General features: G+C 40.8%; 2 protein-coding genes across 5 annotated transcripts; one reads left to right on the top strand and one right to left on the bottom strand.

The window, feature by feature from the left end:
- The first annotated feature begins 107 nt into the window (after nucleotides 1-107).
- Nucleotides 108-7,770, top strand: LOC115047282 (homeodomain-interacting protein kinase 1-like). The gene is made up of 5 exons (XM_029508098.1): nucleotides 108-326; nucleotides 453-644; nucleotides 741-922; nucleotides 1,089-1,212; nucleotides 7,624-7,770. The coding sequence occupies exons 1-5, from the start codon at nucleotides 108-110 to the stop codon at nucleotides 7,768-7,770; spliced, it is 864 nt and encodes a 287-aa protein (XP_029363958.1).
- A 217-nt stretch (nucleotides 7,771-7,987) lies between these two features.
- Nucleotides 7,988-20,353, bottom strand: LOC115047944 (interferon-induced very large GTPase 1-like). 4 transcript variants are annotated; one of them, XM_029509193.1, is made up of 10 exons: nucleotides 20,238-20,353; nucleotides 16,355-16,470; nucleotides 16,223-16,257; nucleotides 15,857-15,965; nucleotides 15,606-15,740; nucleotides 14,882-15,478; nucleotides 14,149-14,192; nucleotides 13,654-13,759; nucleotides 13,489-13,526; nucleotides 7,988-13,397 (listed from the first exon to the last, which is right to left on the bottom strand). In XM_029509193.1, exons 2-10 carry the CDS (start codon nucleotides 16,452-16,454, stop codon nucleotides 8,535-8,537), a joined length of 6,027 nt encoding a protein of 2,008 aa, XP_029365053.1. In that variant the 5' UTR covers nucleotides 16,455-16,470; nucleotides 20,238-20,353; the 3' UTR covers nucleotides 7,988-8,534. The 4 variants fall into 4 exon arrangements, with proteins under 4 accessions (XP_029365053.1, XP_029365055.1, XP_029365056.1 ...); XM_029509195.1 differs by lacking the exon at nucleotides 20,238-20,353 and having other exon boundaries at nucleotides 15,606-15,737; nucleotides 16,355-16,484; XM_029509196.1 differs by lacking the exons at nucleotides 14,882-15,478; nucleotides 20,238-20,353 and having other exon boundaries at nucleotides 16,355-16,484.
- Nucleotides 20,354-22,185: the final 1,832 nt, after the last annotated feature.

The raw sequence follows: 22,185 nt of genomic DNA, 5'->3' as shown, positions 1-22,185 counted from the left end.
TTGATTCAACCAATTAGTTGTTTAAGACAGTTTTCCTCTGATGGGAATGCTATTTCTTACATTGTGACAAAATATTGTGTCCACATCCGTCCTGTTTTCAGCTTATGATGGCATCAAAGATGTCCCCAACTCCACGTGTCCAGGAGGACAAGTTAGTTGAAGGGGGCTGGCTCAGCTCCAAATCCTGCCGATACCAGGTGCAGTCCATTTTGGGAGAGGGCACCTTTGGAAAAGTGGCAAAATGCACAAGGGTCGACGACTCGAAGACGGTTGCCATCAAAATGGTCAAGAAAAGGAACGACCAAGCTGAGAAGGCAAATGCAGAGGTACATAAGCTCTACGTGATGATCAAAGTTAGACTTGTGCTGTACGGTTTAGATTTTGGTTCATTTAGCTGTGTTGTTAGCTGCCAAGGTCATTTAGAATCTGCCTGACCAGTCGTACCTCCACAGGTGGTCATACTTGAGAAATTGAAATCACTGAACGCGGACAAATGCAACATTGTTCAATGGTACCAGGTTTTCAATAACAATGGGTACATTTGCCTTGAGTTTGAACTCCTGGACAAAAGCCTCTTTGATTTCATGAAAGAAAGGTTCTTTCGACCCCTTTTTCTGAGCGAGATCAGACCCATCATAAAGCAGGCAAGGCCTAATGTGTTATTAAACAGTATAAACATTGAATAATGCTGAAAAATAGTTGAAATTAATGTTAAATGTACGATATTCATGACTTTTCAGCTTGCCAACGCACTTGAACACTTGAAGAGTATCAGATTAATACACGCAGACCTCAAGTTAGAAAATGTGATGTTGGTCAACCATACTCAGCAGCCATACAGAGTGAAAGTGATTGACTTTGGCCTGGCATGCGAGGCTTCCAACGCCAAGGTGTGCTCATACATTCAGAGCCGTCCGTACCGGTGAGTAACTGCAATCATAGCTGATCTCTTAGCGCTGTCCCACTATCCATTAACACTAACTGTCAATGTCTTTATGAGAGTTAAGCCAGCAGAATTCATTGAGAAATGGTCAGTCAAAACATTGGCAATAGCTTTCATATGATTCTTGGTTCTTGTCCTCTCTCAGATCTCCAGAGATTATTTTGGGGCTCCCGTTTACAGAGGCCATAGATATGTGGTCTCTGGGCTGCATCGCTGCTGCTCTGTACATCGGCACTCTGCTCTATCCTGGCAATTCCTCATATGATGTAGTAAGCACCACTTCAACTGTTCTTAAAAATCTTTTTTTTTCTTTTTTTTTCCTATATCTGATAAGATTGAATGTGCCTGAAGATAGGATAGAAAAGAATCCATAAAGCATTCATCAAAAGCTCCCAGCCCTTACTTAATGTGTTGTATTTACAGATGAGGTACATAGTGGAGACGCAGGGTCAGCCGCCGGATCACCTGCTCACGCGTGGATATAACACCACCCGCTTTTTCCAAAGAAGCCATCAATGTGCCTCTTCTCTTTGGAAACTTAAGGTACCTACTCAAAATGTGATTCTTTCTTGTTCTCATTTTTGTGTTTGTCCAAGTCTGATGTGCTCAGAATGCCATTGCTAACAAATATACTATTAGACACAAGAACAGGCATACAAAGACACAAAGATTCAGTCCCAGGATAGCAGAAGGTTAAAGCTGACCTCTCTGGATAGCATCCTGCATGTAGGTGTTCTTTTTCATCTTTTTCTATGTACACTTTGAGCTTGAACTTATTTCTTCAGCTCAGAGAAATGACCCTCGGTCCCGAGGAAAACCTCAGTCCATTGTTGTATGTTCATGTTTTAGCTCCGCCTCATCAAGACTGATAATTATGCAGATAAAGCTGCAGAAATGGCTGATGTGTTGATGTTTGTGGACATGCTGAAAGGCATGCTCCATCTGGACGCTGCTAAACGGATTACACCCCGACAGGTGTTAGATCATCCATTTCTAAGCATGCGTCATATCGACAGCATGTACCCTCTTAGCAACCAGTAAGTCCATACCAGGATCTGATGAAATATTTCAAATGTAAGCCAAACCCTAACAACGGGCCATGTAGACATTAAAACATGAAGCGCTCATGAAAGGATTTATTGTCTTGCAGTGTTAGGTCTTGCTTTAAAACGATGGAGGCCTTCCGCAACAAAACAGGTAAATCTGTGTGTCCATCACCACGGCAGCCCCACTGTAGCACCGCTGGCCTTGTCCGGCTCAAACACATCAGCCAACACCCCAGCTCTGGTAACCAGACGACACATTCAGATAGGTCAGGGGCAAAAAGAAAGCTTGATCATAAAGATGAGGATGTAAACGAAACGTCTCATCGATCCAAAAATATCAAGTCTGCCTTTGACGACAGTAAGCACAGGTATGCTCCTCTGCATCAGTTAGTTTACAGACATTTTAAGAATTTAGATGCTGTGAGATTTAATTTTTAGTTTCAGCCAGTTAACTTAGTGTTTTTCAAATATCCAAAGATGTGCAGACGCGACTAGGAGACATCCCACCGAATGCAACCAATCCGAGAGTTGGATCACCTCCAGCCGTAAGAGGAGGATGGCCGATGATGATTATAAAATATCCAAGAGTCACCGCTCTGAAAGATCTGATTGTGAAAGGAAGAGGTTCAGAGAAGACCTGTCACACCGTCGCAGCAGCAAGACACGTTGCGTCTTGCCTCGAGTTAAGAGGAAGTTGGCTGAAGATGAAGACTCTGAGAGGTCAAATAACAAAGAGGAGATGGCCCAAATACGGCACGCAAGTAGATTCACTCACAGTAGCAGCCATTATTCTGCTCCCTATGGAAGGCCACACAAACGCCAACGCCACATTACACCTCCGTCTTACAGCACCGAGACCAAGAGTCAAGCTCAGTCAGACTTGCGAAGAAAAACACCTGACGAGGATTCGCAGTCTAAAAGAAGAGACGTGTTTAGTGGAGGCCAAGTGAAAGAATTGAAGGCCCGAAGTTCACACTGATTGTATGGTTTATGGATATGAATTCATATGCAGACATTATGAACCTGTTGCATTGCAAAAAATAAAGAAAGAATTTAAAAAAAAAAAAAAAGCTTCAGTCTTACAGCCAAGTTTATTACAGGTTGAATAATGCCATAAAATGCCCTGACCCAGAATGCTTTGCTTTTTGTACCATTCCTCACATGGTGACGCTCCATTCATTCAGTCCGGTAATAACCACTCAACAGGGAGGCATCCCTACAAACCACCTTACTGTCAGTCCAATTTACTCTCAAGTCAAATGTAATGCTGGTAAAGCTCAATCATCAAATACCTCTAACTACATAATAAATCTCTTACAATGGCAGAAATTTGAATAGAGAAATATACACTATAGAAGGCTGGAACTGATAATAGCAGCGTGCAATCAGAGCACAGCCGGGTGCTGAGAACTAGCCTGAAATATTCATATTGCTGCAGTCCCTCCTCGCTCATGATTTCTCTCTGTTTCCTTTACCTAACGTACACTGCCTCCCTCTTTTTCCCATCTCTCACTGCCTCACTCATCTACTGGAACAGAAATCAGGGTCCATAAGTGCCCTAAGGCAGTAAATTTGTTCTGCAAACTATTTACTCTCAAGACCATCCAACTATCAACAAGCTTTCATTTAACCTCTTACCATCAGGTTTTTATGTTACTTCCTGTTCCCCAATGAGCTGGTTGTAACATAAGTGGGGGCTCATCCGGGATAACTAATTTGTTAAAGGAGACCCGGAAACCAAAAAGGTTATTATTAAATTAAAGGTAAGCTTGTGCTTAACTTTTTGTCAAGTAAGAGTGAAAATGGTGTCCTTTGATTTGAACAGCTTCTTAGAGAACCCGTCATTGGACGACATTCATAAATGCAGAAAAGATCATTTGATTGAGATAGCCGCCCATTTCAATGTTTCTGTTGCAAAAACTATTCTAAAGAGAGACTTAAAACCTTTAGTCATAGGTAAGTTGGTGCTTAGTGAGTCACCTGTGGGTGCATCAGGGCCTGAGCCTAAAGCTGAGAGCAAAGTTGCTGTACAGAGGGAGACTGATGAGGTGAGTGAGCGGCCTAAACCTCCGTTTACCTTTCCTCGTTATGATGCCCCCTCCCCAACAAGCCACGATTCTCTGGTTGAGGCCAGACTGAAAGTCCACCTGGCACGGCTTCTGGTTGAAGCCCAAGAGAGAGCCGAGGCTCGGCAGGACCAGCTGACTATCAGAAAAATGGAGATCGAAGCTGAAAAAGCAATCCGCCGAGCACATTTCTCTTGTTCCTCCATTCAGAGACAATGAGGTGGACAGTTATTTTCCTGCATTTGAACACACTACGTCTGCACTCCAGTGCCCCTATGACGTATGGCCACTCCTGCTACAATGTAAAATTCACGGTAAAGCTCAGGAAGCTGTTGCTGCTTTGCCGTTAAAGGAGAGCTTAAATTATGATTCTGTCATCAATGATGACGGAAAGTCTTCTTGAGTTACATGATCTGTTATTGACCTAAAGCGGAGGTCCTTCAACTGCCTTTTTACCGCGCACCTCCCTCTACTTCTTCTGTGTGCCCGCTGCAGTCACGCCGAGCATGAACCAATCCGCTTGCAGCACCACTTACTGGTGCCACATATCATTACAGTTCCTGTTGTGTATCGCCAACACGTGCTTTCTATTGCTCATGAAAGTAACTGGTCAGGTCATTTGGGGATAAATAAGACCTACCAAATGTCACATCAGCAGATCCGCCTTACAGTCTCATTCGTTTCGGGGATGCGCGCCGGATACAGCTCGGATGTGGGCAGTGCACTGTCAAACAGCGGACTCGCAAAGCGGATGCACCTAATTTTACATTTCAAAACTTACACCGTCACCATTACAGACGGCTGTCAGCACACAGTGGAGTCTCTGCAGGGAAACAAACACCGTCAGAAGGCGGACTCATTACGTACGCCCATTGACGCCGGGTCAAAACACCACTGAAGAAGTGAAACACCGTAAGTAGACTCTACACTCAAACATATATGTAAAATGTATTTCTTTACAGTTAAAATAATACCGACCATAGGAAAGGCCAGTTGTTTCGTTTTTGCTGTTTTTTTATTTTATTGTAATTTGCAATTACGGCAAATCAGGCTAGCTAACGATACAGCACATTAGCATTAACGCTAGCTTAACTCAGTGATTGCCAAACTTTTTAAGTTCACTTTAAAATTTGGATGATATTTTTTCTTTCTGGGAGGTGGGGAGAAATTGCTTTGGGGTTTTAATCCTGTCCTGAGCAGGACGATTATTGAGTTAAATGCTCCCCCATCTCTTTGCATTACTGTGGCGGTGGCTTCTGTTAAATGTCTGTGTGCCTATTAACGTTACTAAATCCGGACATTTTCTGATGGGTATGTTAAAATCCCATCTAGATAGAAGAAGTAGCTTACAAAGCAACTTCAATATATTCCCCAACTCCCCCTGTAATGTTGACTCAGCAGCTTTGGGTTTAAAAAGGGTAAATGTCTGAAATTTGATCTTAAAGCAAAAGTTCACCCGAAAATCAAAATTCAGTCAATATGTACTTACTGTAGGATGGGTGAAGAATCTCCAGTTCACATCTTCAGTTTTGTGAACTGGAGATTTTCACCCATCCTCTCATCAGCACAAGGATGAGTAGATATTGAGTGAATTTTCATTTTTGTGTGAACGTTTGCTTTAAGATCTGTGGCGGAGGAGCTATTCAGATGCCTTAACTAAATATACTAACTCTGCAAAATACTGCATCACATGTAAAAGTAGTATAACATCAGCACAGTGCAGGCCAGTATCAAAAGTACTTGTGATTTTGCAATTAAATGTTCATGTTTAATTTTACTGTAGATATTTACAGGGATAGTGTGGATTTGTTAAACTGTGTAAAAAGTGTAATTGTTTGTGGTTTGTTAACCACAAAGATAGCACCTGACTCCGGGGCAGAGTCAGGTGCTATCAGGTGCTGATTTAGGTGATTTCAATTGAAAAGAAGACAAATACGTTTATTTTTATTTTTTTCATATAGTGTTGTTATTGTGTGAAATCATATTGAAAGCTAAATAAATAATTGACTTAATATTTTTCTAAAAACAGTTTTGCATATTTCTTTGTGACACTAAGGTTAAAGGTGAATAATGTCTCTGCCCATCATTCAGTTGTCATAAAACTATAATTACAAGGGACTTAAGTTAAAACTAGTTGTTTTATGAACCCAGGGCCCTTCCCTGCGGTATTTTGGAGAAGTGGGCTACACAGATAATCTGGGAGAGACTGTGTTTCAAAAAAGGCCATATGATGACAAACCTGCACCATCGGTTGAAGATACCATCTTCCTTCAAATTATGGACAAAGAGGTCTTTATGGATGAAGATAACCACTGGGTGGTGCCACTGCCACGGCGGTTACTTCCAAACAGAGACCAAGCCCTGAAGAGTCTCACCAACCTGCAGCACACGTTTCAGAGGAGGACAGAAATGAAAGAACAATTCATCAACTTCATGAAGAAAATGTTTGAAAAAGATCAAGCAGAAGCAGCCCCACCTCTGAAACCTGGCGAAGAGGTTGGGTATCTCCCCATTTTTGGAGTTTATCACCCCCAGAAACCAGGTAAGATTGGGGTTGTCTTTGACTCTAGTGCTCAGTGCTCACTTCAGAGAAGCCTTGGGGAAAGCTGGGACTTACAGACTGACAGCGTCACGTTTCAAGTGGCACCGAATGGCAAGCCCTTTTACATGAAGAGGAATTCTTTCTGTTGTCAACAGTCCGTACGATCCCATTGGGTTTGTCGTCCCGTTGTGATTCAAGGGAAATCATTATACAGGGAACTTACCTTGGAGCAGCAAGCATGGGACGAACCTCTACCAGCAGACAGGGAAGTGGACTGACTCAGTGAGCTTGAACATCTCCAGATACTCAGAAGCTATGTTCCAGTGTCATTGTCTTGCACTGAGAAGAGGGAAATATGTATCTTTTCAGATGCATCTACTGTGGCATACCTCAGGGTCAAAGACACCGATGGCCAGTGCCATGTCAGCTTCATCATGGGCAAGGCTAAGCTAGCACCATCTTCTGCTCATACAGTTCCACACTTGGAACTATGTGCAGCTGTCTTACCTGTGGAACTGGCCAAACTGATCACAGAGGAGAGCGACATGGATCTACAGAGTCACATTCTGCACGGATAGTAGAATCGTCCTGGGATACATTCACAACATTACACGTTGATTCTGTGTATGTGGCGAATAGAGTGACCAGGATTAGAAAGTCTTCAACGTCAGATCAGTGGCATCATGTCAGTCATAAACTCAGATTCAAGATCAACCTCAGCCACGATGCTGATAACCTGCTGCACTTTAACCCTCGTTTCCATGATGACACTGATGGAGCTGTGCTTGTTTGCAACTGAAAGACTGCAGGCTGTTGGGGCGATGAGAGGTGGGAAATATATAATCCCTTACAGAGAGGTTTAGATGTGAATGTGAGCAGGCTAAGTAAATTAAGTGAAGATGTGTGTACTGAATGAAAATTGTTAGAAAAAGGTTTGTTGAGGATTTTTTACCAATTTGTTGTTTCTTTTTTTTTTAAACGAAAGGTAAAATCGATTTTACTCTCTAACCATCCTTTCTGTTTCAGATTGTGCTGAAGCTGACTGGAGAAATGTTTGAGGTGGAGCTTCCTAATGGACATGAAGTCCAGTTCCCTAACCGTGTGGGCATAGATGTCATCAGCTACATCAGAGTCACAGGAGACTTCAACCTGACTTCCTTTAAGGTGTGCTAAGACAGCTGCTGTATAGACGCATGCTTTGGTTCAACATAACACTCTAACTAGGTCAATTGTATGAAAAATTTGTCATTAACAGATATAACTCCTCTGTACATATGAAGTGTATCTTTATTTAAGAATGTCATGTTGTACACAAGAATAAAAAAAACAAACAAAAAAAAAACAGTTTAAAAGTCAAATGATCTTACTTTGTTAACTCAGAAGAGGCTGTTTAATGAACTGTAGCCTGATTTTCTTTGAAAGATATTTTCTCAAATGCAGAGAGTCAAACTTCAGATACTGTATCATATACAAAGGGACAGTGCAATCAAAGAAGCATTACACCAATTTTATTATTAGTTTGTAGTTCATTAGTTTGTAGTTTTATAATGTAGCTACACAGTTTAACTGAAATTCGAAAGAAAAAAGAAATATGCCCATCATTTTATGCTATAAGGGAACTCAACACTTTTCAAAACACTTTTTTTTTTTACATGATTTCTTAAAACATTTTTCAGATGAAGGATGTCCAACCAGTCAACTTTATAGATGACACATTCAATATAGATTACTGTTGCTCTTGTACTCTTTTGTTATAAGTGTAAATATGAAAAAGACTTTGTGATGAGTCGCTTACTGCCAACATGTATTACTCACAAACAAAAAGACAGTCAATGATAAAGTCAACAAAAGCCTGTGCATGTCCTTTTATGTGTTTGATTCATGAATAATCAGGAAAAAATTAGGCTCATTGTTTCTGGCTGTGTTGCTGAGTTGGTTCACTCACATTTGTACATTTCATCCAGACTTTTAATTGCTTCATCTTTTCTGTGTTTCCTCCACTCACGGGGAATTTCTCCCCAATTTTGGAACTTTAAATTATAGTGCTCTTCCAGCTGCTTTTGAAAACGACACACAAACCACTTCCAGTATGTAAGTTTAGACTCATCAGCAGTGATCATCCACTGAGCATACTTATCCCCACCCCTCTGGTACTGTTTATATGGAACTGCCTCTTCTGAGTCGTGACGGGGATAGAATGATCTATTACTTGCAACTAATGTTGTGCAGAAATCAATGACCAGATCTTCTGTGCCTCTGGTATGCCATCCTTCAATCCCAGAAGGCCGATGAAAAGGAACATTGTGTTTTTCAGGGCCGTGATCTTCCATGGTGTTGATGCAAACAGCTGCACAGAATGGACATTTTACCCAGCAGCACTTGCACAGCTGCTCAATGAGGATCTGATCTGGCTTCTGTCTGAATTTCTTTATTTTAGACAGTGAGAGGCTGCTTAACTCTTCACTTATAGGTACAAGGCCTTTCTCCACCTCTTCTTTCAGAAAGTCAAAGTCGTTAATATCTGTGAAGTTTTGAGGAAAACTTGCATCAAATGCCAGCACATCTCCCAGCAAACTGGAAAATGTTTTCAGCCACTCATCAGTTTTTCTACTTTGGGTTTTGACTTTCTCTGTTGCAGTAAATGAAGCTTGACTTACAAGTCTTTTCAAGTCTTCTATGTTTTTCTTGAGAACATCTCGTGCTTCACGCTTGTGTGTGTTGAAGATATATGTGTTCACTTCCTTTTTTATGAAAGTCTCCACATATTTCCTTGGGTGTTTGATATAGGTGATGAAACTATCAAAGTCTTCTTTCTTTGCCAGTGACTTCAACACATGTTTCTCCAGGTTCAGCCTGTTCCCATTGAATGCTGGGAAATTACACCTCATCTCTCCAGCAAGATCAATGGCAGTCTTGTTACAGGCAGCCTCAACCATGGAAACCTTCAGTTTTTCACAGATCAACTCCCCAAGCACAACAGCAAACGAGTTTCCTTTACAGAAACTTCTGAAAATGTTGTAATATTGTGTTTTGTTGCTTTCTAAATAAGTCAGAGCATCGTTCCTCTTCTTGAATTTCAGGTGGGACTCTGAAAGCAAACGTCCTGCTATGTTAAACACATGCAGCAAGAGATCAACTGTAAACTCCTTCTTCAGAGCATATTTCTTCTCTGATTCAAATTCTGTCACACACTCTCTGACATTTTTGGCCACTTCTGTTAAGTAAGTTGATGTATAGCCACTTTCTGCTACAGGCTTCAACTGAATTATCTCATTTGTCTGTTTTTCCATTTTTTCAATGAAGGACGTGAAGCTTTGTTGTTCTTCATATGATAAGGGACTCTTTGTATTTTTTTCTGGCTGTTGTATCCCAAATCCAAACCATGTCTTAAAAGTCACCCATGCACCTTTCCGTGAATATTTTTCCTGTTGTTTTAGGTTCTTGTTTTTTCTCGCTCCCTCCTCTGGTTGCTGGGTTTCGTCACAATGCTCCCGATGCTTGGTGAGTATCACATAATCAAAGTAATCACCAAGCTTTGATATGTACTGGTATCCACCATTGCGTCTGGATTCTTCTATAAGAGCCCACTCAATACCAAGCTCTTGAATGACAGTCATCTGATCTTCCTCCAAGTTGATGTCTTCAATAGGTTTTGTATCTGCAGTTAGTTCTTTCACCCAGCCGTTCCAAACAGAGTCAAACTGTTTCTTTAGTTCCTCTTCATCCTGTGCTTGGTCTTTTAACTGGTGAGCAAGGTCTTTGCTCTTCTGCAGCAGCTTGTTCTCAAACTCTGTTTTCTGTCTATCAAGCTTTTCGCAAGCCTTCTTTTGCTGGATTACTTCCTCCAGTTTTCTTTTCACTCCTGCCACCAGGTCATCTTGACATTGTTGTATTTTGATTTCAAACCGACCTCGCCACTGAACCAACGTTTCTTTGTCTGCATCATCAAAGTAGTTTTCCATTTCTTTCTTGACTTCTCCATAAGTTTTGCTGATTGTTTCACGGAGATGGCTGAGCTCCATCTTGTCAACTTTTCCGTTTTCTATTCTGTTATACAGCTGGTTCTCGATGGTCAGTATGTTGCTTCTCAAGGCCCACGTCCAATTCCCATACTGGACCTCAAGCTTTCTGTACACTTTAATTTCAAGTGTGTTTTTGAAACTGAAAACGAAGTGCTCGTTCAACAGGGCATTCCACAGGTCCTGAATTTTGTTTTTGAACTGTGACAGAGTAATCCCAGCAGACGTTGAAGCTTTAGAGAGAATCATCTTCTTCAGCTCTTGGATGCTCTCACTATAACCTGGATTTGGAGGAGCCATGGGAGGACTTCCCTCCCATAGTTGTGCAAAGTATTTCACATCTTTTTGCACATCAAACGCAATGACATCACTGAAACACTCAGCCTCACAACCCTCCTCTTTGGCAGCTAGTTGGGCCATCTGGTCCAGTTTTTCTTGCAGCCGTCTCTTTCCGTCCATGTTTTTCTCTGCAGCTGCAATATCTGTAACATTCTGGTGAACAAACACACAACTTGGAGAAAGTTTAACTTTCTTCATCCTCATGAACGCCTGAACAACAATCTGCAGAACATCCTGCATCTCAGCTGGATTCTCTCCAAAGATGTTGATCAACGTCATATTTCCCAGACCAACAACAAATGTTGCCAGTTCATTGTCGTGGTGAAGAGTAGCATTACCTGCTAACTCAAGAGCACGCAGCCCTTCGGTGTCCACCACCAGGACATAGTCACACTGGAACTCTTTCTTCATCTCCTCTGACACTTTGACAAGCTGCATGAAGGCACCCTTGGTGCACCGCCCAGCACTCACTGCAAACTGTAGCCCAAACATGGCATTCAGCATTGTTGATTTTCCACTGCTTTGTACTCCCAAAACTGACAACACAAACACTCTCTGGTCTCCCAGTTTCTTGATGACTGCCTCTAAAAGACTAGAGATCCATATTAGAGGCACGTGGCCTGCATCACCGTCCATCAGCTCCATCGGGTATCCTGATATCATCAGCTCTGCTGCCAGCTCGGGGTACTTATACCAGTCAGTCTGTCCCTTCCGTGTTTCTTCCTCCACAGTTTTGTGGGCTTCATAGATCTGTCCCATTTCCCTAAAGATGTGCTCCAAGCCGAAAGTTGCTGATTGCAGTTTTGTTGATATTTGTTCAAGTTCAGTTTGTTTTCTTTTTAAGGACTCTGACTTGGCATGTTTCTTCTTCAGGGCCAAGACCTCAGACCACTTCTCATCGTAGCTTTGGAGAATTGCAGTGAGATCATCTGTGGAGAGAGAATCTATCAAGATCTGAGTCCATTTAAGGAAGAACTCTTTGTCCATTGATGGCAACGATGACATACTGCCAATGAATAGCTCCATTAGCTCACTACAGGGAGCATCACATTGTTTCTGCCGTATTTCTCTCAGTCTTTCTTCCTTTTTACTTTTCTCCTTCTCAACGTGTCCTTTGAGTTGATACAATTCTTTGTGTGTTTTGCACCACTCATGCCACAGTCGGCCTTGACAGGGGAGGAATTTATCTTTGATTTTTGAAAAGTCCTCCTGTTGAAGAGTTTTCATTACTTCCATGGCACCAGATTTCCCTTTTTGGATAACTGCATCATCTTCATCCACTCTGATCCCACAGACATTCATCATGGCTTCAAGCTGGAAGGTCGTGTGTTGCCCAGCCAAAATCTCTCCAATGATTCTTTTCAGTTCATTAGATACATCTGACTGGCTTCTGTCCTTTAGACCCATTTTGTATTTTCCCTTTTTTGTTTGAACTGCAGTGCAATCATCGTCAGTAATGAGACAGATGACAGGCTTTTCAGACTCAAGTAGGTCTGAGACAAGTGTCATACTTTTGTCACCTTTTTTGGGTGTTGGTAACAGAACAACGTTGACTGAAGCTTTGTCGATCAGTATGTCACGCTGTTTCTCATTTGACAGAGCATCACCATGAAGGTTACAGTAGGCAGTGCAGTCAGTGAAGGCATCATTGGGTTTTCCAGAAGGACAGTACCAGGCGATCTCTGCCACGCCATCCAACAAGTGTCGGGACTTGGTGCTTCCTGGGCAGTTTCTGTGGAAGAAGGTGTTGTGACGGTCGTTGATCAAAGTGCTCATCAGCTGTGATTTAGACACTGACAATGAACCAAGGCGGAAAAATGACACCATGGGTGTCTCAGCTTTGCAGATGGGCGAACTCTTCATGGCGATACTCGTTGAATTTTCTTCAATTTGAGTTATCTTCCATGTTTTCCTGATTTGCCTGAATGTCCAGAGAGGACACTCAACATCCATTGTTACAGGGTCAGGAACAAGCAAAGGTAAGGCGTACTGACACTGTGAGAGCTTCGTAATCATGCTCTGCTTAAGGAAGCTGTCTGAGCAATGATATACTGCCATTTGGACGTCCATTGGATGAATGTGAGACTGCTTTGATTCATTCGAGTCTCTGTGAGAGCTAAAAAAGGCATCTAAAAAACTTTCATTTGTGTTTAAAGTATCAAAATCTGCAACAGGATCTGAATGGCTGACCTCAGCACTGTGTTGTGTTACAGGGATATATCTGGCTCTGTAGTCTAACATCATCAACCTCTGAAGAAAACTTCCAGCTAGATCTTTCTCAAATGTTTCATGGTCCTGTTTCACAGTTGGACCGATTCTTAGAAAATCTGCTGGAGACAACTTCTGTTGATGATTGTCTTGAAGTTGCAGTCTGTGAAACAGAGTTTCAATTTCCCCTTCTTTTTTTTTCTTCCTGTTGATCTCCTCAGAAATCTTCACTGACTGTTGGAATTAATTCATAAATACCCATAAATGTCTATAAAAAATGTCTCTCAAAGGGACAAAGTACATAGTTCTGATATTTGTTTCTTACCTCATCACCTTCTCCATTCACATCCATATCTACGATCCCTACACAAGACCAATGAACCAGATCAATGTGTTGTTGAAGCAGTTCATTTTTGTTTATCATATTTTGTTAGTTAAAATTGGAATTGATTATATTTTGAATTTTTTGATTGTAAAATGTATATATTACCTGATGATGGTCGTGGAGATTTAATTTCTCTTTCTCCTCCCTCTGTTGTGCCGTCTAAGCTCTTTGGTGAGTGATCAGCATTAGCAGAGTCATTCACTGGCTGACACTGAAAACAAACGATTTTATACAAACTTTACTTCACAAGTTTGGACCTTTGGAGCTCAAATAAGAGAAGAGATATGTTCCAGCAATTCAGAGTGACACTGAATCCCAAAATGCCACTTTGTCTTCAGGTTCACTTACTGCATCACACTATGAACACAAGTCAATTTGTTTATATGTTAGTTCACGTTTAAAGCTTTGGAACCTTTTGAATGATGACTTGGTGAAACGAAAGAGCATCATATAACACCAAACACCCAGTGGTGCACTTTCAGTAAAGAACAACAAAAAGCAGTGGAAAACAATTCAGACAGTTCATTGCCGGACATGGGACAGAAGAGATGCTGCTCTATAATGACATTCACTCATGAAGGTGAAAAAATGCACTTTTACCTTGTTTTCATCTGTGTGGTGCTGCATCTCTTCAAGTGCAGGATCTGTAGGTACATTTAAATCAAAACATTGTGTACTATTCTCAGGTCTGTCTTAAACAAGTTGTACAATTCCAAACACCTTTACATTATCCAGTGATACTTTGGATTTATGAACTTTTCTAAGGGTCTGCATTTGAGTGTTTCCCAGTCCTTCCCTGAGTGTCCTTTTTTTTCTGTGTGTGTGGACCAAACTTCCCTCTTACAGCTTCTATCTGCTTTTCTCTCAGCCACTTCTTCCTCTTCTGTAAATGTTCTGGTGTCCAGTTATTGTTTCTGAGACAGTGGCCAGTTTCTGCTCCATAATCAGCCTCTGGACAGTCTTTGCCTCTCATGTCAGCTCTCCTCCTATTCACCCTGCAGCCTTCATTTAGGTGGCCTCAACAGCCAGAGCTATTCCAGTCCACACCAGCTACCAGCCTCCCCATTAAATATATTCTCCATGAAACAATATAAAAACCAGACACCTGATTCTCTTTACCTCACCCCTTTGAACAATGTGCCACCTTCCCATGTGATATCACCAACTATGTGTGAGATTGAGTCCTTTGTTGACCTGACCTGGCTAATGAGCCTAATAATAAATCTTTTGAACTGATTCAGTCCCCTCCCACTTGCCTCCTTCTCCCTCTACCTCCCTTAATCTTTTGCCAGAAACTGCCACAGCTTTTTGATCAGCATTATTTAAGACTCACCTGACTGAGTTGGATGACACACTGAAAAATCCATCTTCTCTTCTTCATGGGATTTGTGGTTGTGGTCTTCTTCATGCTCTTTATTTTCACCACATAATCTTCTGTAGCAGTGTGGATCATTTTCAGAGACCATGACATCTATTTTTTTCAGCAGTGCTATTATTTCCATTTCATTCTCCATGCTTTTTGTACACGTGTGGTATCTTTTTCCAACCAAACTGCTTTTGTCGTACAGTTCTGTCATCGCATACTCACATTGTTCTTCTGAATCATGAGTGACAACTGTCATTAAGTACAAAAGTGATTCCTTCCCAAAAGACTTCACTAACCACTGTACTCCTGAGTTGTCGTGGCCGATATGCTGACCATGTGCTAACAGCAGGACAAAGGCATGAACTCCCTGATATAATGGAAATTTGTCAGTGTTTTGTTCACCAAGCATGTTAATGACAGAGATGTGTCGACCACACAAATCATACAGTTTGGATGAAAACTGATATCCATGTGTTTGCTCGGCATGGCCAAGTAAGATGTTATTTGATCCAACCTCAATGGCATTTGTGTCACCAATTAAGACAAGAGTGAGCTCAGGTAACACTGAAACAAAAAGAGCAACATATGTATGTTATACTGGAGGAATCTGAGAAACAATGGTCTCAAAGTTGAGTCTGTGATGTTGCTCAGAGTTCCTCCACATGACAAAAGAAAGGGGAATGACTTTTACCTTCATGGATGTTTGTAGAAACAGTCTGAAATGTTGGACTTGTGTCCTTCAGGGTGTCACTTTCCTCTTCAGAGGGCTCATTAATGTTGCTGCTGCTTACGATGTTGACGTCTTTGTCTTCGTCAGCCTCAGCTGCTGAACGGTCACAGCCACCAAAGAAGATCAGTTTAACACTTTTCATGATTGTTTACAGTTTAAAGCTCAGCTGAAATATCATTTGTCAAACATGATTGATATTGTTCTTGTGTCACCTTTGTTTCTGGTTTCAGATGGGACACACTTGATTTCTGGCTCTCCTCCTGTGGTTGTTTCATTCTGTTCTCGATGTTCAGCTTCACCAGGTTCAGTCACAGAATCAGACTAAGAAAACAATTAATTACATTTAACTGTGAATTCTCCAGGTCTGAGGCATTGACTTAATATTTTCATTGAGGTTAATTTTTTTATGAAGAAACTTAAGTTGGTTGCTCATGAAAGAGAGTGGATACTGTGTGTGCAACAAAACAAATAATACATTTGGGGAAGGATTCTCTGAATTCATGCTCAATTCTGACATAACTTAGAAAACACTGTTGAAATTAACATGAAGGTGACTAACCAGGGTTAACATATTTTACCTTAGTTTCAGCTCCACTTTCCTCCAGCTCCTCCACTGACAGGTCAGGTAAGAAAAGTCAGATTGAACAAGATCAAGATAAAATCAAAATGTAACTTGATAACAGCACTTAATGAATGTTTGTACTGTTAACCTTTATCATCTGTCACAGACGATATTAAAGATTTGATTTCAGACACTTCTTCTCTTCTTCCTCCTCCTCCTGTTTCTGCTGCGTCACTTTGGTTCTCCATCTCAGCAGCTCCTCATCTTTAATGTCATAAGACAATTTCAGATAAATATAACAAAAAAGTAACTAGAAAATACAGCTTACCAGTAAATTATTTAATAAAGAGAATGTAAATAGACTCAAAAATAAAATCAACAGAATAAATATATAAAAAGAAATAAGACAATGAATAGTGAAAATAAAAGAAAGGAAAAACTCTGTCGACATCTGAAGACAATGCTTTTTCCTGTTTATTTTGTTTTTACTGTAAATAATTTATTCCACCTTTCTATTAATTTTTATTTGATTTCTTATTCTTTTGTATAGTAATTTGTAGACTTGTTGATTTAGACCTCTAACAAAACATGGGAGGTATCTAACGTGACACGCCACGTATTTTGCACGGTTCCATTGGTCATGATTAGAAACGCGATTCTTTTTACTGATTCAAAATATGAGTGAGTTAAACAGAACTAGGTCTGTATCAGATTATTATTACTGTCATTATGGACACCAGCAGAAGCAAAAGTACGGCCTGAAGAACAACAGATTCACTTCAAATTGAGAACTGAAGCAGTGTCACTGACTCACTTGTGTCCGTCACTGTGTGTCTGATTGGCTCACTATGAAATGTTACTCTACTCCAGCCAATCGTCATCATTTATGCGATTGTCTCACCTAACCAAAGAACAGCAGGAAAACAGTGTCTGCCTCTCTGTCAGAGATCTGGCTGGTCTGATGAAACAAACAAATAAACAAGAACAGCTTCAATTATCGTAACGCGCTGCATTTTCCGGCAGTAACGGTAACGGCGTCATAAAGATGGGAAGAGTGAACAATTAGATTTCTCTTAACTGAAAAAAGTAACGCCGTTGGTCCCATCATTGGTACACGCGCCAATTTGTAAACAGACTGAATAAACTTTGCGAATGTAAACATATGATCACTTCATTGTGAAAAAATATAAGTTGAAGAGTTCACAAAGGGGAAACGTATTTTCTCTCCCTGACCATGCAAAATTTCAACGGTGCAACGTTGGAACTGACATAACGAGATACAGATTTTTTTTTATTTTTTTTTTTAAAGTGTAAATCTTTCTTTGTTAAAATGAAATTCCTTCACGAATGAAAAACAAATACAAACGAGTGCGCCAGTGCGTTGTTGCTGGGCCGAAAGTGAGCCAGTGAGTCGTTAGTGTGTGTGTGTGTGTGTGTGTGAGGGAGAGAGACATTAAGCACGTTTGCATGCAAAATTAAGTGGAGTTGTGGTTATGGCTGGATGAAGCCATCTCATCGGACTTCTGTTCTTGTCCCAGTGTACATGCACGGGGAATCATGTCGCCTCCGTTACGATAGGTGGCGATATGCACTCTTTTGGCTTGTGGGTAATGGGCCACTACCGCTTGACCTATGACGTCACAGACCATAGCCGAGATGGAAAGAGCAGAACGCTGAGCAAGCAAGTTAGCGACTCAGAGGTAAACTGGAGCGATGAAGGACTACCCCCTTGCAGTCTGTGCTGCAGACTTTGCTGTTTTTGACGCGTTAGCTCCGGACCTCCTACGTTCCTCAAGTTTTAAATGCCGAAACTTTTGGCACATGCGCAGATCACCTCCCCAGGCTCCAGTCCGACTTTCAGTCACATTATCTTGGTGTGTTAGTCCGACAATCATAAATTCGATTCGAAATATTCGAAATAATCCGATTTTTTTAGTGCCATGTGAACGCTATTATTCAAATTAATGAAGTACATAAAGTAAAGTAAAGTAAAGATTGTTTTGGGACAAAGACACACTTTCAATATGACCCAGACCACATGCATCCTCAGTGTACTTTCATTATTACTATAAAACCACCCCCTGCGACATCTTCCTTTTTATATGACTATTTCTTCACTCACACCCTTACAATAATCACATTTTGCACAATCAAAATAACCTGTCCGTGTCACACCTCAGTTAAGAGCAGAAAAAGCCTTGAAAAAAATTTTAATCTGAATTTGTGTACAAACTCACCTTCAGTTCGCCTTCAGTTTGCTCGCAGCCCTGTTTCAGTATGAAATGCCAATTTTCCCTCTTGGTCCTTGTCCCTAATGATAGGACCCACCCCTTTCTTCAATATACACCAGATGAGTGTGGTACATACTTTGGAGGATCAAAGAAGACAGAATTAAATATATAAATAAATCTTAAAATAATTACTTAAATGTATATATATATATATATATATATATATATATATATATATATATATATATATACACATATATACACATTTCTTTCACAATTTCATTAATTATTTCATGGTCCTGTTACAATGCTTCATGAATTTATTTAACTGTCAGTAAAGTAAGTGGGCGAGGCTGACCACTGACGGCGGGAAGGGGTGGGGGGGTTACGGGGGGGCTTAAGTAACAATTTCTTAACTCCCCCTATTAAGGATTTCTGGCGCTGTTACTGAGGCTAAACCAAATCAAGTCTAATCGATTGCTTTGGTGAAGCCTGGAAGAGTTTTCAATGGCAGTGGCGCTCATTGTCAGTGTGCGCAGGGAGCATTAGTAGGGTTTTGATAAATGATACTATTTATCGCGGCGGGGGGTGGGGGTGTAATAAAACAATTGAGAAGCACTGACGCAGTCTAATATTACTCATTGTTAATGTTTTTCAGAGCTGTATTCAGCTGTGAGTGATGAGAAGTTGGACCGTGCTGGCTACAAGCTAATGCATGGTTATCTTAATGCAAGAGGTGTTCGTGTTCCAGGTAATAATACGGGCACGATGTATGTATGTAGAATGAGCCGATCGTTATGGAGAAATAATCCAGGTAGGATGAGGATTACACATCGTGGCCATATTCTTACCTGGAACACACACACATCTTGCAAAAAAACTTCACCAACTTCAGAGAAAGTCGAAGTGCATTGTCCGTAACTGCAATGTTTTGAAAAGCTTTCATGCTTCTGAACAAAGCAATTGATTAGACTCGATTCACATTAGCCCCGTCCACTGACTTTGATGAGTGTGTTTGACAGATAAAATAAATTCATGAAGCACTTCAACAGGACCATGAAATAATTAAATAGTGAAATAATTACATATATTTTACATTACATGAACTGGTATTTTAATTAATTGTAAGTATTGGTAAGTATTTATTTCCCCTTTTAATTAACGACATTTAAGTAATTATGTAAAGATCTATTCATATATTTCATTCTGTCATCTTTGATCCTCCACAGTTGATCAAAACGGAGAAATGAAACTTAACTGCTCTTTCTATTTCCCTGAAATCATGAGAGACATTCTTGGGTGGACTGAGAGCTACAGTGCTTTTGGATCCAAGCCCACATGTTGCTTAGGTTGTTGTTCTTTAAGCCTTTTTTAATGCTGATCTTTTCTCTGTGATAGGAGTGTTATCCTGAGGAAAAAGGCAGCAGCCGACAGGAAATACTGTCTCCAGTATCAATGGACCTGGTTTGAACACATCATATTGTTGTGGTTTAATTTTATTTCTTGGTGGATCAGTGGCCTCAATTCAAACTGCTTGTCATCAACATGTACAGTGGGTACGGAAAGTATTCAGACCCCCTTAAATTTAATTCTGTTACATTGCAGCCATTTCTTTGTAATTTAAGTAGATTTTTATCCTCAATGTACACAACACCCAATAAAGAAAAAACAAACAAAAAAAAAAAACACAAAGATGTTGCAAATTTAATGAACTGAAATATCACATGGCCATAAGGTTTCAGACCCTTTACTCACTGAGTAGAAGCACCGCTTCACCATTCCCTTCCCACCATCCCCTACCATTCCTCCTTGCAGATCCTCTCCAGTTCTGTCAGGTTGGATTTCAGGTCTCTCCACAGATGCTCAGCTGGGTTTAAGTCAGGGCTCTGGCTGGGCCATTGGAAGGTGAACCTTTGGCCCAGTCTGAGGTCCTGAGCACTGGAAAAGGTTTTTGTCCAGGATATCTCTGTACTTGGTCACATTCATCTTTTCTTCCTGTCGCTGAAAAACACCCCCACAGCATGATTCTGCCAAAACTGTGCTTCACTGTAGGGATTGTTTTGGGCAGGTGATGAGCAGTGCCTTGTTTTCTCCACACATACCACTTAGAATTTAGGCCAAAAAGTTCAATCTTGGTCTCATCAAACCAGAAAATCTTATTTCTCATAGTCTGGGAGTCCTTCATGTGTTTTCTGGCAAACTCTATGCAGGCCTTTGTGTGTCTTTCACAGAGGTTTCCATTGGGCCCCTTTGCCATAAAGCCCTGATTGGTGGAGGGCTGCAGTGATGGTTGACTTTCTAGAACTTTCTCCAATCTGGAGCTCAGCCACAGTGATCGTTGCTTCTCCTTTATGTCTCTCACAAAGCCTCTTCTCCTCAGAGCGCTCAGTTTAGCCAGGCAGACAGTTCTAAGAGTTCTGCTCATCCCAATCATCTTCCATTTAATGATTACAGAGGCCACTGTGCTCTCTGGAACCTTGACCAGAGCAGTTCTGACCACAGTTTTGTCTCTGAGCTGTTCAGGCAGTTCCTTTGAGCTCATGGTTCTCATTTGCTCTGACATGCGCTGTAAGGTCTTTTGTAGACAGGTGTGTGCTTTTCCTAATCAAGTCCAATCAATTTAACTACACACAGCAGTGAAGGTGCAGAACCATCTGAGGGATGATCAGAAGAAATGGACAGCACCTGAGTTAAATATACGAGTGGCAGCAGTGCAGCTCCATGGATGCTGGCTCTCATAAAAACCTATTGAGGAAGTAGTAAATATACAGCACCTTACAAAAGTAATCATACCCCTTGAACTTATTTTGTCACATTACGACCACAAAAATAAATATATTTTATTGAAATTTTATGTGAAAGACCAACACAAAGTGGCACACAATTGTGAAGTACAAAGAAAATTATACATGATTTAAACATTTTTTTACAAATAAAAAACTGAAAAGTGCAGTGTGTAAAAGTATTCAGCCTCCTTTTTGTCTGAGTGCAACTGATTGCCTTCAGAAGTTGCCTGACGATTGCTGAATGATCAAATGTTGTCCTAATGACTAAATATAGTCAGCCTGTGTGTAATCTAATCTCACTACAAATACAGCTTGTCACAGTTATGTGAGTGCTGGAGTGAAGACCCAAATGCAGGAGCAGGTGGATTGAAGGTTGTGGCAAATATTTTAATGGAAAAAATCAATCAATCAATCAATCAATCAATCAATCAAACAAACAACCTAACTAAGAACAGAAATAAATCTACAGACTAAAAGGGTTCTAAACAGAAAGGTCTACATTAGAAAAAGAAATATAAAAACACAACAAGGGACAAGGACCTGACATGGCCTGGACAGAGAGAGGATTGGTGTGCAGGCACAAGAGGAGGGAGACAACAAGACACAGGTGAAACACATTAGGGCAGGGAAGGCAATAAACAGGTGGGAGCTTGACAGGATGAGGGAAGAGACTAGGACTTCAAAATAAAACAGGAAGTGACAAAATAAAACTGAGTCAAAACAGAAACTAACAGAACTAACAGAACTGACTGACCAGGACACAGCTGTTATGTGACAGCCTCAGAGGTTCATTCAGAGAATATTGGGGAGTAGACAACATCATGAAGTCCAAGGAACACACCAGGCAGGTCAGGGTAAAGTTGTGGAGAAGTTTAAAGCAGGATTAGGCTATAAAAAGATTTCCCAAGCTTTGAACATCTCACAGAGCACTGTTCAATCCATCATCTGGAAATGGAAAGAGT

Source organism: Echeneis naucrates, chromosome 8 (assembly GCF_900963305.1).
Source record: "Echeneis naucrates chromosome 8, fEcheNa1.1, whole genome shotgun sequence".
NCBI lineage: Eukaryota > Metazoa > Chordata > Actinopteri > Carangiformes > Echeneidae > Echeneis > Echeneis naucrates.
Note: the sequence above shows the minus strand (reverse complement) of the source record. Positions and strands in the feature narration are given on the sequence as shown.

Coding starts and splice junctions, on each gene's coding strand:
- LOC115047282 (XM_029508098.1), top strand. CDS start 108: ATGGCATCAAAGATGTCCCCAACTCCACGTGTCCAGGAGGACAAGTTA. Junction 645..740: donor TCAGACCCATCATAAAGCAG/GCAAGGCCTAAT, acceptor ATGACTTTTCAG/CTTGCCAACGCACTTGAACA. Junction 1,213..7,623: donor GCAATTCCTCATATGATGTA/GTAAGCACCACT, acceptor TTTCTGTTTCAG/ATTGTGCTGAAGCTGACTGG.
- LOC115047944 (XM_029509193.1), bottom strand. CDS start 16,454: ATGGAGAACCAAAGTGACGCAGCAGAAACAGGAGGAGGAGGAAGAAGA. Junction 16,258..16,354: donor GTCTGTGACAGATGATAAAG/GTTAACAGTACA, acceptor CTGACCTGTCAG/TGGAGGAGCTGGAGGAAAGT. Junction 13,527..13,653: donor ATCTCCACGACCATCATCAG/GTAATATATACA, acceptor GGTCTTGTGTAG/GGATCGTAGATATGGATGTG.